Source organism: Hypanus sabinus, chromosome 17 (assembly GCF_030144855.1).
Source record: "Hypanus sabinus isolate sHypSab1 chromosome 17, sHypSab1.hap1, whole genome shotgun sequence".
NCBI lineage: Eukaryota > Metazoa > Chordata > Chondrichthyes > Myliobatiformes > Dasyatidae > Hypanus > Hypanus sabinus.
This window is the reverse complement of record NC_082722.1, coordinates 57,413,997-57,429,642: the sequence shown is the minus strand read 5'-3', so window position 1 is coordinate 57,429,642 and position 15,646 is coordinate 57,413,997. Positions and strand designations below refer to the sequence as shown.

The following is a 15,646-nucleotide window of genomic DNA, read 5'->3' as shown; positions in this document are numbered from 1 at the left end:
GAAATGTAGAACGATCTCTGCATCATCCTTTGATAAAAGACCTCCGTACCAACAAAGATATGTGTCATTGCTGCTACAAGAAGCTTGCTAGCTGAGCTGCTTATCTTATAGATTAACTGTGTTTAACATGGCTATTTGAGCCTCTTTATTTAAAGGGGGAATCAAACCTGCACTACTAATCACTTTTCTGCAGATTGTAATTTTTCTCTGACCTCTCTGATGTCACATCCTACTCTGTTATAATTAAACTCAGAGTATGGCCTACTGGTTGCTTCTCATCTTGATTAAGCAGCTTCCTTCATTACAAATAGCACATTCAACAATTTTATCACATAATCACTACTAACATTTCTCTGCATGGCTACAGACGTATTGATTCTGGTATTTAAATATACAATTTCTGAGCCCATCTTGTGTGGCTTTACATGCTCCATTGCTCTCCCGTCCCCGCTTTTACCTTGACCATTCCACCTTTTCATATTTACTGTTCCCCGTCCTATGACAGACCTCATCCCTTCCTTGCTGATTTGCTCATTTCTAAAAGAATTAAAATCCAGAAAAGACTGCAGTTGCTGGAAATCTGAAATAAAAACAGAAAATGCTGGACAAATTTAAGTCAGACAGCATCTGCAGAAAAACAAACATTTAACGTTTTAGACCTGACTGAGACCCTCTGATGAAGGGTCTTCAATTTAAAGTATTAACTGCTCTTCCTTAGGTAGATCCTGCTTGAGCTACTGTGATCTTCCAGCATTTCCTAAAATATTTCTGATTCTGATTCAATTTCTAAGAATGTTTTCCCAGTTATGACACATGCAATAAATCTGAAGCACTAGCTGTTTATAACTGTACATGTTGCCTAACCAAAAGTGCAATTTTCTAATTTTATACACTGGTATAATTACTGGAACAGTTTTCTCTTCTTTGTGATTTGGGCCAAATCAAAAAATGCAACTGGAGGTACGCGATTCTTTATGATCCATTTATACTGTAGAATTATCTGAAAAAGTTTTGCAATATACTTGACAGTTCAGGTACCAATAAGTTGTGGATATTAATAATGCCAAGTACAATATCTATTCTTACCTATAGCATTACTTTCTAATATTAACGTGGCAATACAGAAAAGATTCACATTTGCATTATAGACTGTGAATTCTACAAAGATGGCTCTCGTGTAGGTGTCCAACCAGCTGTTATCAAATAGGTATTGAAGAACTCTGTGGATTCAAGAAGAATGTAATATATTATTGAATATGTAATGATATTGTTACAAGTCCTGCCTACAATAATTCAGATTACTTTACAAATGTTTGTCAATCAGGATATTGGTTAACCGGAGAAAACTCATAGATCAACATCTTGCTCTGTAATTTTGGCTGGAACTGATAAATGAGGATTCAATAGAGTTAGAAGAAAATAGAAGAGGAAAAATACAATAATTTACATTGCCTTGCAATGTTTAGTCAACTGGGAAATTGGTTAATCACCATAATGGGAGAGAATGCACAGAACAATGTTTTGCTTTAGAACTGAGAAGTAAAAGGTTATAGAACTAGGAATCAGGAAAAAAACACCCAAGACAGAATGTTTGTGCAAAATATTGTCCCAAGTGAGATAATAAAATGGAAGATACTAAAATGAAATTAAAAAAATCCCCAATGTGTGCAGAATTTTGCTTATGGAACCTCCTGTGTGCCTTAAAAGTTGATGTTTAGAATTATTGGAAGGAGGCCTTGTTGTCCATCAAGTGTTTGCTAGATTCTAGAACAATTCTTTTCCTTTGCTCTCTTTCCAAACAAGTAATTCATTGACAGAACCAATTTTGGGAAAGGCATTGCCAAAATCTCTCCCCATTCTTCTAAAGATAATGCCAGGATATATTTTCTAATCAGCTGAAGTGATTCACAGACCTTGGTTTAACATCTGATCAGAAATACAACAGCCTGGAAGTTCCATGACACAACATCATAAAAAATGGTACTCCATAATTGAAAATTATGCTAACGGAGGAAAGCAAATATTGCATTCATTTTGGATGCATTAAAGTTCAAAGGTCAAAGTAAATTTATTTACAAAGTACATATATGTCACCATATACAACCTATATTCATTTTCTTGCTGGCATACTCAATTAACCGTCTTATCAGAAATATTTTCATTTGCTTTTGTGAGAAATGACCAAGAATGTTGTTAGTAGCAATACAGTCCATAAAGTTCAACTCCAGTGTAATTTTCAACTTTCACTTTGAAAAAATGACAGCTCTCATTTATTCACACAACAAGCAAGCTTTTCAAGATGATGTTACAAAAGGACAACAGGCAAGTGCCATTCCTTGTCCTTACTCAAATGCCCGACCCCTGGTGACCCCATGCACTAGTACTCATGACTGCAATGCCCATGGAGATCAAGGTCACGGTCATTCTTGGCTTCCTAGCCTTCAGGCAGCTGCAGCCCTCTCTTCACTGCTTCCTGCTGTATCTGGGAGCTCACCCAATCTCCACACTCAAGAAAAGAAGACATTATCAACTCTATTAACAGGTTTGGGCGGGGGGGATGGGATGTGGAGAGTTGCCTGCAGTATGAGTTTTACTAATGTTCAGACATTCCAAGGCTAAACTCAGACCCTTTGAACAAACCCCCCGACAACCCGCGGTAAAGAGCAATGGTTGTAGCCAAGAAAGGTTCGCAAGGCCATCTTGCATTAAGAACATGCTGACTTTTAAAAAACTGATGCCAAAGGTCATAACCTTGAGTCTAAATTTGACACCTGTGTAAACTTACAACCTATTACCCTATATTAATTGGATCAGGGAGGCTCGGTTAAAGTCAAGCTATTGAAAGCACTTGGGGGAAGGGGAAGCAGGAATGTTTCCAAGCAGGTAATTCAACAGAAGAAGAAGTGTACAAAGTGAATGGTAATGTAAAGCCTGTCAAATTATCGTGTTGCAATGTTCATACATTAAATTCATTCCATCTTCCAACCTTCTGACCCTCCAGGAAGCACATTCCTCATACACACCGTCCTCTCACCCTACTTCAACTCTCAATTTTAGAATGGCTTTTTTGATTAATTAACCACAGTTTTTTAAAAAAAAAGCTGTTATGAAACATTAAGTGTAGGAATACAGTGATCACAGAACCACAAATGACGATTGCCATTCTGTACTGGAGCCATGACTAACTTCACTGCAAGGTGCGTAAATAGATGTCACCTACAATTTTCTGCAGACTGATGGTTTGAAGTGAAGATCAGACTGGAACTCACCCAGCCTCATTCGTGCTAGTTAGAGTGAAAATTGCACCATTACTTACTGGCTACCTCAGTACAATGTCCCCAAACCATCTATGCTCTGACTTTGTTGGGAAATCCAATACATTGAATAGAGAATGGTCATCATGGAGCAAATGAACATGAATTTCACATAAGGATGGCAAATTTGGTAAACAAAGGGGAATCAGAAAGAGTAGCATCAGGACATCTTCTGATACATGAGGGATTCCCAATCTTTTTTATTCCGAGGGCTGCTGCTATTAACACAGGACCCCAAGTTGGGAACTCCTGTGATACAGAGAAGACAGATTATGATCAGGAGAACATAGCAAGAGCCATGAAGTTGGAATCCCAGAGGAGATCAAGAGCACAACTGCCAAGCTTTGCTGATAAAGTTGTTCCATTGTTAAGTATGTTCTTTGAATACCTTAGAGGAGCTTAAGGTAAATTATGGGAATATATCGATAAGGTCTAAGTGGAAGAAACATGCATATACACCTGTTCAAATGGAATAAAAGAAAAAGAGTGGAGTGCTTCCCGAGTGCCGACACTCACATTGCTCCCTCAACATCAGTTAAAAAAACAAATTATTGGACCATTCTGATATTGTTCGTTGCTAACTAGTGGCCATGTGGAAGAGTGAGTAACGGGATATGATACAACATGACTCGGGATGGGGGTGTTCCTAATCACCTTGTTTTTGGCACTTCTCACGAAAGCTTACATATTCTGGGCCATATCGTCTGCACTCTTTCCAAACTCGTTGTTCATCTTTACTCTGATTATGAACATCTAAATTGTGTTACAACTGTACCCTTCCCCCACTAACGACCAGCGTACTCCCACCCTAAGGGGAGCGGCCTGTCTTTCCTGGCAGCTTGAAAGCCTTGGAGTGCTTGGAGGCAGTAGTAACTGTTGCATTGAGAATAACACTTAGCATATCTAATCATTCACGAATATAAATGAAGCATGTGGTGAGTATTTCCAAAACAACTTTTGTCGACTCTTATCAGACTTCTCCTGATTCTTCTTATAATCCACTGAGTCTTCAAAAGAACTCAATACATTTAAAGTCTTCTGCTTCAGGAGACAGTCAATAGAATCTTTCAAACACAATGAAACATTAAGGTTATTGCATTGCTTCTCCAGAGATATAAACACATTGGCTTTGTAAAATAGGTAGTACCTTAGATATTCAAAGTATTCGGTTACCTGTAAGCATCCTGCGCATCTGCACCCAACTCTGCAATGTAGCCACCCCCACTGTACATGGCAAGCTTTCCCCATATGGGATAACTGCGCAGTTCACTTTGGCTTTGGTACTGCCAGACGTAGTCCAGGTCGGAGGAATTCTGAGCTACAGTCCTGTTCCAGTGACGACCATAGGCAGACATATCCTCATTATCCAAGGAGTACTGGGCATGACATTCCCTGATAGACCCCCTCAGCTTTGCTGGAATGTGACAACTGTTGCTCTTTATTCTGAGTTGTCGAATGCGGGCAGATCCAACCAGCTTAGAATTGCCGTCAGTGACGAACCCTGAAATTTGAAGCAGATGTTTTTATACCCTTTCTGCAGGTATAAAATTGGAGAGAGATTGCAGAGCTTTGAGATACAGTTGTCCTCCTATATGATTCATTAAAGGCAAACAAACCAACTAATGAGGAAAGTTAGCACAATATTATCATTTCTTGCAGGTTATGCCTCATTCATATAGGGCATTATTGAGTCATTATTGGGACAGCATTGGTCTCCTTGTTGAAGAATGGATGTAAATAAATTGGAAGCAGTTCATTGGTTTATTAATATTTGAGTAGGTAGGAAATGTTGTATCGGCTAGACTTGTGCCACTGGAGTCTAGCAGAGTGAATGAGAGTTTAATTGAAACAGACAAGACCCTGACAGATTTTGACAGGGTGTATGTGGAGAAGGTGGAATTCATCATGCTGAAGAAACTAGAGCCAGAAGTCACTGTTTAAAAGTAAGAGGTTATCCAACTAATTTATCCATGAGGCAATTTTTTGTGTTCCTCAGAGGGTTGTGTGTTCCTGGATCTTTCTTTCTCAAAGAAAACGTGGAAACAGATTCTTCGAATATTTTAAGGCAGAGATGGTTAGGTTCTTGATAAGCGAAAATACAAAAGGTAACCAAAGCCCATAGGAATATAGAGCTGAAATTTCTGTCAGATCAACCAATAAATCAACCAATGTCCTGGTTTGTATTTTTCCTGTCAAATTTTGCTTCCATTTTAACTGACATTGGCCCACTCTCAGTCAGATTTCAAATCGTATTGAAATTTACTTCTTTCCACCTAGAAGTTCACTTCTGATTATTGTTTGTGCATCTCTACTATTAGTTTCAACATGATGGGCATTCCTTTCCCCAGTCTCTGTTCTCCCCTGCAGCAGATCCAGCCTTCCCTCCTTTCTACTAACGAGTGAGGAAAATGCAATCAAAAATACCTTCCTTCTCTCATTTTACTTTATTGTTAACTAATATTAGGTTTAGGTAATTAAGTCATCTAATATCATCACATTATAGTTCTTGCACATTTCTGTGATTTTCTTGCTCCTCCAGCTCTCTCACTGTTTGGAGGACTAATAAATACAACCAGTAGTGTGACCATACACTTTCTGTTTCTCACTTCCAACTTAATGTATTCATTCTTTGCTCCCTCAAGCACCTCCTCCCTTTGTAGCATTACAATTTTAATGCAGTACCACTTCCCTTCCTGATACCATCCAATGCTCTCACTATCTTATTCCCCTTTCTCTTATTCTGTCTTCTGACAACCCCTCCCATCTCATCAGTCCCAGTCCTACTGAGAACCATATATCCATTTAACATATTGCTCCTTTTGCTCCAGAGTTCCTTCCCGCCTCTGTTTCAGTTAAGAATTAAGAGCTGGGGAATATGGAGGTAGAAATCAGATGTAAAAAAATAATATTACAATGGAAATTTTAAACCCCATCAAAATATAGTGTATTTGTGTTTAAGTGGACTTGAGAGATCTTAAAACGTATCTCAAGACCACCACCGCCCAACCCCATTCCTATTTTAAATGAGGATCAGAGTCAGGTTTAATATCACTGGCATATGTCATGAAATTTGTTGTCTTTGCAGCAGAAGTACATGAAATACATAATAATAGAGGGAAAAAAGCTGTGAATTGCAGCAAGTATATTTTATAGACATACAATATGTAGTTAAACTAAATACACAGTCCAAAATAAAAATAAAAAAGTTGTGAGGTAAAAGAATAGGAGAGGAAAAGGCGGCAAACTAAACACTCCTGATAGGTGGCTTGGTCAGTGAAGTATTACAGTGAGTTTGCCTACTTCACCTTATCTCTTTTCAATGTTTCATATTTCTGTTGCTATTGGTTTATTATTGTCACATGTTCCAAGATACAGTGAAAATCTGCTGATTTGTACAACATCCGGATAGATTATATCAAACATAATTACTTAGAGGTAGTAAAGAAAATTGGACGCAGACTATAGTACTGCAGTTACAGAGTAAGTGCAGGTGGAGAAAGTGTAAGGGTCACGATAAGATAGATGACCTAGGTTTAACAGGCTGTGTTTTCCATGTGCAGGAAACCTGGCAGCTGAAAGAAGGCAAAGCACAGTTGTACAGAAGATGTAAGTGCCCTTCCAGCAAGCTTGTGGCTGAAGAAAAGCCCCAGGTCCCTAAAAATAACCTGTATCCTGCACACACACACACTCAGTCATCCACCTTCCTGACATGATCTTGATCCTCACAGTCACTGACCACCACTGAAATTCCTTATCCATGGAACTGTTCTATCCCTAAGTCTGTGATCATTACACCCTCTCCATTCCCCACACAACTGCTATTTTCCATGCTCTACATTTTAGGATTACTATGTCGGCAGTGGAAAACCTTTCTACTCCTGGTCTACAGCCTTTCTCTGTGTCAAATAAAGTAAATGCACACCAATGGAATAAAAGCTCACTGAACACTTGGCGGATATGCAGATGTATCAGTTCAGTATGACTAGAAGCATAAACTTTTTTTCACCCATCTCTATTACTAATTTTAAAAGTGCACAGAAGAAAGGGACATCTGCTTCCTTCCTGGCTGGGCCCAATAGTTAGGGTCAATTGTAGTGAAAGATTATTGACCGAAAACGTTAACCAGTTTTTTTCTCTCCACAGATGCTGACTGACTTGCTGAGTAATTTCAACATGTTCTGTTTTATAGAAATCCTTGATATTTTTAGAGATGTTCCCATCTGACTCACCTGGATAGAAGCCAAATAAATTGCAGATAAGTGTAGTGTTCGCCCATTTGAAGAAATCATTGTAACTCAAGGTCTCATCAAATCCACTGGTGAAGCTGTTTTGAATTGCTTTATTCAGATAATAGGAATTTGGATCGCGCTGTCCATAAGCAACCAACAGCAGCATCCACAAAAATCCCAGGTAGGCTACAACATGCAAAATTCAATGTTAAACAAACAAAAACGTGCCATTAAACTATTCTTGCAAATAAAATACTGCAGCTATTTTACATTAAATGTAATAAATAATCTAATTATAAAAAGTTAATGCGATGTGAAAATATCTAGAATTGCTTCATACTGCCCAATTTTATTATTATAGACATTAGAATCTAGTTAATAGATTTATGACATGTTTCCTCTGGAACGATAAGAAATAAGTCAGAAGTAATTGGAAATTTGATAGAAGAAAATCTATTTAAAAATCTGGAGCACATCATATGGCACTTTGTAAAATTGGGCAAGTATTTCTGCCATATCTTTGACTAAAGGTAAGCAGGGGAAGTTTGTGACGGTATAACAACTCATTATATTCAATCCCTTGGCTAAGTGAGTACACAAACAATGTTAAGAGATTTAACACTGTAGCATTGCTTTTCAGATACGGCACTGATCAGTTTAGTCTTGTGGAGGTCTTTACCTGATTGCATGAATATTTGCATAAATGTTAAATTCAGCAGTGCCTTTTTGACAACTATCAAAGTCTCATCAGAGGTGCTTAAATGTATTAGAGAAGCAACAAGCTCATTTAAGGTCTCCTAGCAAATATTAATCACTGGGAGATTATAGAAATATAGGGTATATTTATTTCAGGTATTTAGCATTTCAGGTATGCAGCTTTATCCTAGTTTAATATGAAGCCAAGAGGAACAAGATTACTTTAGCTATGAAGATAGACCTGTGTGCCCGACCTATTCAAATTTTTTAATTATTTCTGTGGCATTATGTAATAGACTAATTAAGTGATCATCACTAAAGCATTTGCATCCCTTTGATCCAGCTGTTCCCAACTGGGCGATCATGGACCCCTTGCTTAATGGTATTGGTCCATGGCAAAAAATAGTTTGACATCATTAGGTAAAACATTAGATTCAACCTAAGATTCATTGTGACACAAGTCTTCACTTAAGAAAATGTTCACACAATATTAATAAAACCATTTATTTTAATGGTACCAAGACTCAGATGTTCCTGGCAGTTGTAAAGGCACAGGGTTGTAACTGACATCTTAAGTATATGCAAACAAAGTCTTTCTGGACTCCAGAGCCCTACTGCTCAAGTTGGCTTTTTGTTTTGAATTTCATGTAGAAGTGCCGGCAACAGACAAGAGACAAAAGGATGGGTATATCAGATTTAATTCAGTAGACAGCAAATCACAAAGATAAAAAGCAGACTATTTTAATTAATTTTATAAACATATTATAGATAATAAAATAATTTGGGCATATGCATGGGATTGATGCAAAAATTGAAATATCAACTTGGTATAAAAATCATTTTGACATGGTACATAATTTAGAGCTCATTTACATTTCATCGACTGGGCTTGACACTTTCAGTGTATGTTATAGCAAAACTGTTGTACTCAAAGTTTTACTAACTTTACTGTTCGATGTTGATTGCATCAGTAAAGACCAAACAAAATCTCTTTGTGGACAACCTCCGACTAGAACTTTTTCTTCCACATGTAGAAATGGTGTTAACTTTCAGAAGTCCCAATGCCCTAAATTGAGAATTACTGTGCAGCCCGAGATATTGACTGTCTATTCATTTCTATATATGCACCCTGACCTGCTGAGTGATTTCAGCATTTGTGTGTTGCCATCTAAAGAATGCAATGAAAGTGACACTTTTTTCTGAACTTTATTTATATTTTAATTGATTACACACAGTTCTCTTTCCTGTGCCGTCCACTCTTCAAAGAGAGCTGATACAGTGTGGTTATGAGTGTCCTACGCTGTCTTAGAAGTTGTACTTTTTGGAGACCAATTAATCTGCATCTTTTTTTTTCTCCTGTTCACTTACCCTTAGCAATCCTGAACAAGTGGAGACTGTAAAAACAGATAGCAGCTCAGAAGTATTTGCTTACCTAGTATTTCCCTGATCAAAGCAAACACCTTCTGCTCTTTTATAGAGTTTTTCTTCATGTGCTCCACTTCCTTTTGAGGCGGTGGCTGATAGATATTGCTGCTGCTGTCCCTGCGAGCTGCTAGCAGAACACTGAGGTCCCCCACTGAAAACAATATTAAAATGTCACTGCCTGGAAATGTAAATTCAAAGACAATCATTTTCTTCCTCCTGGTCTGTTTGCTCTCAACTGTAAGGATCCACTGCACTGTTGTTTTGCACTAGCCGGAGGAATGTCCCTCCCCTCCTGATCAAATAGCTTCATCTAAGTGTTACATTTAGCTAAATTACATTATTTCTTTCATTTGCTTATTCAATATGAAGGGCCATGCTGGCCTTTTAGTCTTCAGTAGGACATAATGCTGTGAAAATGATAAATCTCCATTTATCACAGGTATGTCAAGAATGAGTCTTGAAACGTATGGCATTCATTGTAACTGCATCATTTGTCTCAATTCCTCGAACAAGTTGGTTCAAAAGGTTAAGCATAGACTACTTCAATTGGCTGGGTTTGGACGGAGCAAGGGAAAAGAGAGAGGATAAAAGAAAATGATTGTGACTGACCCCCAGACTGATATAAAATTAAGAACTGGCTCCCCTTTAGGCCCACTTTGATAATTTGATCTTCTTGATGGAAGTGTGGCCGGGCAATGTTGCTTTTTCAGTATCAGTAATCAGGAACACGAGTGAGAAAGAACAAGAATCTGATCAGCAGAGTCAGACTGGAGAGGTCACCTGAAGTAGAAAAGGGGCTGTCAATTGAGCTTTCACCATCGTCTTCCGGTTCGACTTTCTTCAAGACAAGAGCGAAGAAAGCTGCAAAACCCAGCACCTAAACAGGCAGACAGCAAAATGTATTGAAAAAACTCTACTCAAAATAATATTGAACCAAACTGTTGTTGATTAGAAATTGAACCTTTGGCATTGATTATTGCTAATTAATCAACAATTATTCATTGGTGTTAAGTCAGTCACAAGTTTTCAAAAGATATTAAGCAAAGCATAAGAATCAAAAAAAGTTGCAGTGAAATTGAAAATTGGATTAATGCAAGGGGCAACAATTTTGAGATTTTATTTTTGCCCTGTCAACAAAGTTGTTTCTTCATCTTTTCATTTTCTCTGGCACTATTCAGTGTAAATCTCTTGTGAAATGTGCAAAATCCATCTGCCATAAGATCTTCAATGTCACTGCTTTTGAAGACAACAGTTCCAATTTATTCACAGAGCTATCAGCTATTAAATCATTCTATTTAAAGAACCATCATTAAAACCACCTTCTTTGTCCTCATTGTAATTTGTGGCTTTTGTGACCTTGAATTTCACCTGGATATGCCTGTCCATGGAGGTTAGGTTCACGGTTACTGTCAGCTTCCCAGCCCCAACATCATTCCAGACTGCGCCTGCTGATCTCGGCCATATTTCACATTGTGCAGTTTCCTGCTGCGTTAGGGAGTTCACCCAGTTCATATTCAAGGAGAGAAGACTTCAGCTACTTTCTCTGCAGCCAACAGGATCAGGCTGAGCAGACAGGAATTTGTTTAAATTATAGACTTCTCTTAAGTGCTGGCAACTTCTGGCCAGGAGCACCTGGTTAAGGCCCTGAAGGAACTCCATAGTCTCCTGTGGGTGTTACTCTTCAATGGCCAGTCCAGATTTCTCTGACCCTTCCAGTCCATACTCCCATTCCTCCCCTGCCCCCCATCACTGCAAACTCCATTTCTCCAGTACCAACAATCCTCTGTAGCTGGAAGGCTATTGTTCCCACATTTGAACCTTTAGAATTTGTCTGTAGAGATTTCAACTGCTGTGTTACATTGTATCAACTGCAACACGTTGATAAGAAATTGCCATACTGACAGAGACATGGGGAAACCCAACAACAATATTTTGTGAACTTCTGAATTGAGGAAGCAGCTCCTGCCACAAATTTCTAAGCAAACTCTAGATGCTGGCAACCTGAAATGGAAACAAAAACTGAGCAGATCTGGCAGCAACTGTGGGAAGACAAACAAAGGTAACGCTTCATGTCAAAGACACTATTCTGACTAAATATCAGATTAGTCCCATTCCACAGATACTGCCTGATCTGTTGAGTGTTTCCAGCATTTTCACGTTATCCTGTGCTGTGGTGACCCTCAGCACTATTTTACACCTCTGAATTTGGCATGGAGAACTTCGAGGTTTTACTAATTTCATCGAGGCTTTATTGGATTTCTTTTTATTTATAGAAAACTGCACATTGGTAGTATTTCAATGGTGATTTAGTATTCTTTCCCCTGTGCTATCATTCTGATTTTATGTATTTATAATAATTTCTACTTATTTCATATGGCACTATGTAAATTCACATCAGATTGAGAATAATTTTGATTCAAATTCACACAAGAGGAATCTTACCTTAATCATTCAACTTAAAGAGCTAAACCATCCCATTTCCAGTTAACACTATTTAAGATGCTGTGTTTAACAAACAGAACACCAACTTAACAAAAATCTTGGGGACATTTGGTTATGGTTTTACCATAATTTAGTAGCTAGGCAGAGCATGTGAAAGAATGAAGATTGTGAGTAGAATCCGTATACTTTGTTGCATCCTTTGTGACCAATTTAGGTAGGCAGATCCCTTGAGGAACTCGCCCTTGGTTGCATAGAATCATAAAGAAGTACAGCACAGAAACAGCTCCTTCAGCTCATCTAGTCTGTGGTGAAACCATTTAAACTGCCTACTCCCATTGACCTGAACCTGGACCGTAACTCTCCATACCCCTCCATCCATATACCTGTCCAAACTTCTCTTAAGCATTGAAATTGAACTTGCATACACCACTTGCACTAGCAGCTCGTTCCACACTCTCATGACCCTCTGAGTGAAGAAGTTTCTCCTCGTGTTTTCCTTAAACTTTTCACCTTTCACCCTTAACCCATGACCTCTGGTGTAGTCCCACCCAACCCCATGTGCTAAATGTACAACACAGGTGCAAAAGAATACTGAGATCTGGATCCTGCCCACAGATGGGGCATGGTTTGTAAGCTACTGCAATCTTCCCACTGTTTATTCTTGGCTTCCAACTGCTTCTGATGTATTGACTCAAAGTTTTCAGGACCATCCAGGATATTCCTTCTCTCCTCTGAATGGTCATGGACTAGAGATTCCCAGGAGTCTGTGGATGTTGTTCATTTTCCAAGGACGCTATGAGCACATTCCTGAATCTTCTGTTCACCTGGTAATCTCTTCTCATGAAAGAACTGGAAACAGAATGTCCAATAATTGATTGGTTGTGGCATTTTCAGGAGCTATGGAAACGGGAGAGCAGCTAGTTCTTTTAAATGGAAACCGGTGTTCTATTCACAATGTAACTTCCACTGATACCTTGAGGCCATCAACACCAATCACAGGATGTTGCACATTTTGATTCTGTACTTTTCTAACTACAAGAGAAGGTAATAAATCAATGCTCATGGTCCTCACTGAAAATTGCATAAGGTCAGGGAAGCATTAGGTGGCTATCTCCTCTATTATCACATTGCTAAGGACATATCCCTGCTATTTAGACCCAGTTCAGGACATGTCAATTTTGTCAATGTATATTCTGCTTTTAAATAATTAGGGAGCTGTCCCTCAACACTATATCAGGAGACGTCTATTTTGGGTGTTGACTTATTTGTGCTCAGAACCCCTTGGACCAGCCACTGATATCTGAATATCCAAACAGTTTCTGGCATTTGGGATGCTCTCATTGTAAAGTATGTAGTACTGCAAAAGTTATCTTTCTACGCTCAAAATGTTAAAGTTACAGGTAATTATTGAAACTGTAGTTATCTAGTATTTTTGTCTTTAAAGGAAATCACTATATTGTTGAGTGTCAGGACAGGAGAAAGAGATTCTGCAGAGGACCTTCTTGTGTTGAATAAATACAATTTGCATTTATCAGCCCTACTGACTCAGTCACAGTCATAACAATGGCTAATACTTTAATCATGGAAACTTAAGCTAGATACTTGGGAAAATATTCATATAATTCAAAGTAAATTTATTATTTAAGTAAGATATACAACCATATATCTTTCAGGCATACTCAGTAAATCCAAGAAACACAATAAAATCAGTGAAAGACCACACCCAACAGGACAGACAAACAACCAATGTGCAAACGACAAACTGCAAATACAAAAAAAAATCAGCAATAAATATTCAGAACATGAAATGAGGATTCCTTGAAAGTGATTTTTTAAATTTATTCATTTACTGGATGTGGGTGCCAGTGTTTATTGCCCATCCCTAGTTTGCCCTTGGGAAGGTGGTGATCAGCTGCCTTCTTGAACCACTGCAATTCCTGAGGTGTAGGTACACCCACAGTTCTGTTAGGGAGGGAATTCCATGATTTTGACCCAGTGACAATAAAGGAACGGCAATATGTTTCCAAGTCAGGATGGTGAGTGACTTGGAGGGGGAATTCCAAAAGGTGGTGTCCCAGGTATCTGCTGTTCTCGTCCTTCTAGTTGGTCTGGAAGGTGCTGCCTTAGGAACTTCTCATAGGTTGTAAGAAAAGTTCAGTGATGGAGGGTAAGTGAGGTTATAATTGGCTCAAAAGCCTGATGGTTGAGGGATAATAACTGTTCCTGAACCTGGTGGTGTGGGTCCTGAGGCTTTTGTACTTTCTTCCTGATGGCAACAGCAAGAAGAGAGTATGGCCTGGGTGGTGGGAATTCTTGTGATTCAGCACTCCGTGTAGATGTGCTCAACAGTGGAAAGGGCTTTACCCATAATGGAATGGGCCATATCCACTACTTTTTGTAGGATTTTCTGTTCAAGAGCATTGCTGTTTCCATACCAGGCCATGATGCAACCAGTCAATATACTCTCCACCACACATCCTTAGAATACTTCAGTGATCTAAAACTGGTTTCAAACAACAGAATATTTTGTCTACCCCATAAAGACTGCTTTTAAAACTTATGATGCAACACGATTCTAGAATAAAGGTTTCCATTACCTTTAAAGGCTGTGTAATTAGAACACTTTCAAAGAAGGAGATAGCCATGGAGATGAGCCATTTGATAGAACTGTCTTTGCCATAGTGTAATCCATAGAGCATAGTAAAAAATGCAGATACACCACTGGTGGCTGCAACCAAGCCCCACCCAATGAAGACAAACCACCAGGGTAAACCTTTGGAACTGTGACACTTTTTGCTGTCTCCTGAAAGACTAGGAATAGGAGAGAATCTGTGAAAGAAAATAATCAGAGGTTACAATTTGATTCAGCCATTTGGATATTCCCTAGAGCAGGGGTTCCTAACCATTTTTAAGCCATGGACTCTTACCATTAACCGAGCAGTCCGTGAACCCAGATTGGGAACCCCTGCTCTAGTGTCAGATAATGTTATAAGTATTTTATTAATAAGCTATCCTCTAACATCTATTACACGCCTACTCATGCCAACAGCTAACTTAACTACACTTTGGCCTGTTTCTCTTCCTATAGATGTGGCCTGACCTGCTGGGTATTTCTAACACTTTCTATTTAACTTATGAAGGATATTATTTTGGATTTGCCCCTTTCCCTTCTTAAGGTATCCCAGACAGTCGCTTTGACCACTGCTTCTCTAGATCTAGCTGCCAGAGGTACGTGTGAAGAGCTTGAGTCAATGCACTCTTCAAAGTTTCCCTGCTTAGAGTGGTATGTGTATTGTTGCTCACAACACAGAGCTATAGTTTCATGCAGTTAACAGCTAGATAATGCATTGGGTATTGTATTTCGAGCAGGCTGGATTGTGGGTACAGCTGCAACCTGAAATTCTGAAAATTTAAAACAAGTAGTAATCCTAACACATGGGCTGAATTCACAAGACTATCAATACATAGGAATATTATATTAGGATTGATATACTGGCTTATTCCAGGGGGTTATTACTGTTGTTGCATGAATGAAGGCAC

At 38.7% G+C, this 15,646-nt stretch overlaps 1 protein-coding gene across 1 annotated transcript in view; it reads right to left on the bottom strand.

Moving 5' to 3' along the window:
• The window catches only part of pkd1l2a (polycystic kidney disease 1 like 2a), an 85,389-nt gene that overhangs the window by 16,531 nt on the left and 53,212 nt on the right, over window positions 1–15,646 (bottom strand). Inside the window, exons 24-29 of the mRNA XM_059993137.1 lie at window positions 14,704–14,935; window positions 10,445–10,541; window positions 9,672–9,815; window positions 7,544–7,729; window positions 4,488–4,815; window positions 1,087–1,220 (exon numbers count right to left, since the gene is read on the bottom strand). Of these exons, the coding sequence (XP_059849120.1) occupies window positions 1,087–1,220; window positions 4,488–4,815; window positions 7,544–7,729; window positions 9,672–9,815; window positions 10,445–10,541; window positions 14,704–14,935 (1,121 nt within the window). The remainder of the gene's footprint in view (window positions 1–1,086; window positions 1,221–4,487; window positions 4,816–7,543; window positions 7,730–9,671; window positions 9,816–10,444; window positions 10,542–14,703; window positions 14,936–15,646) is intronic.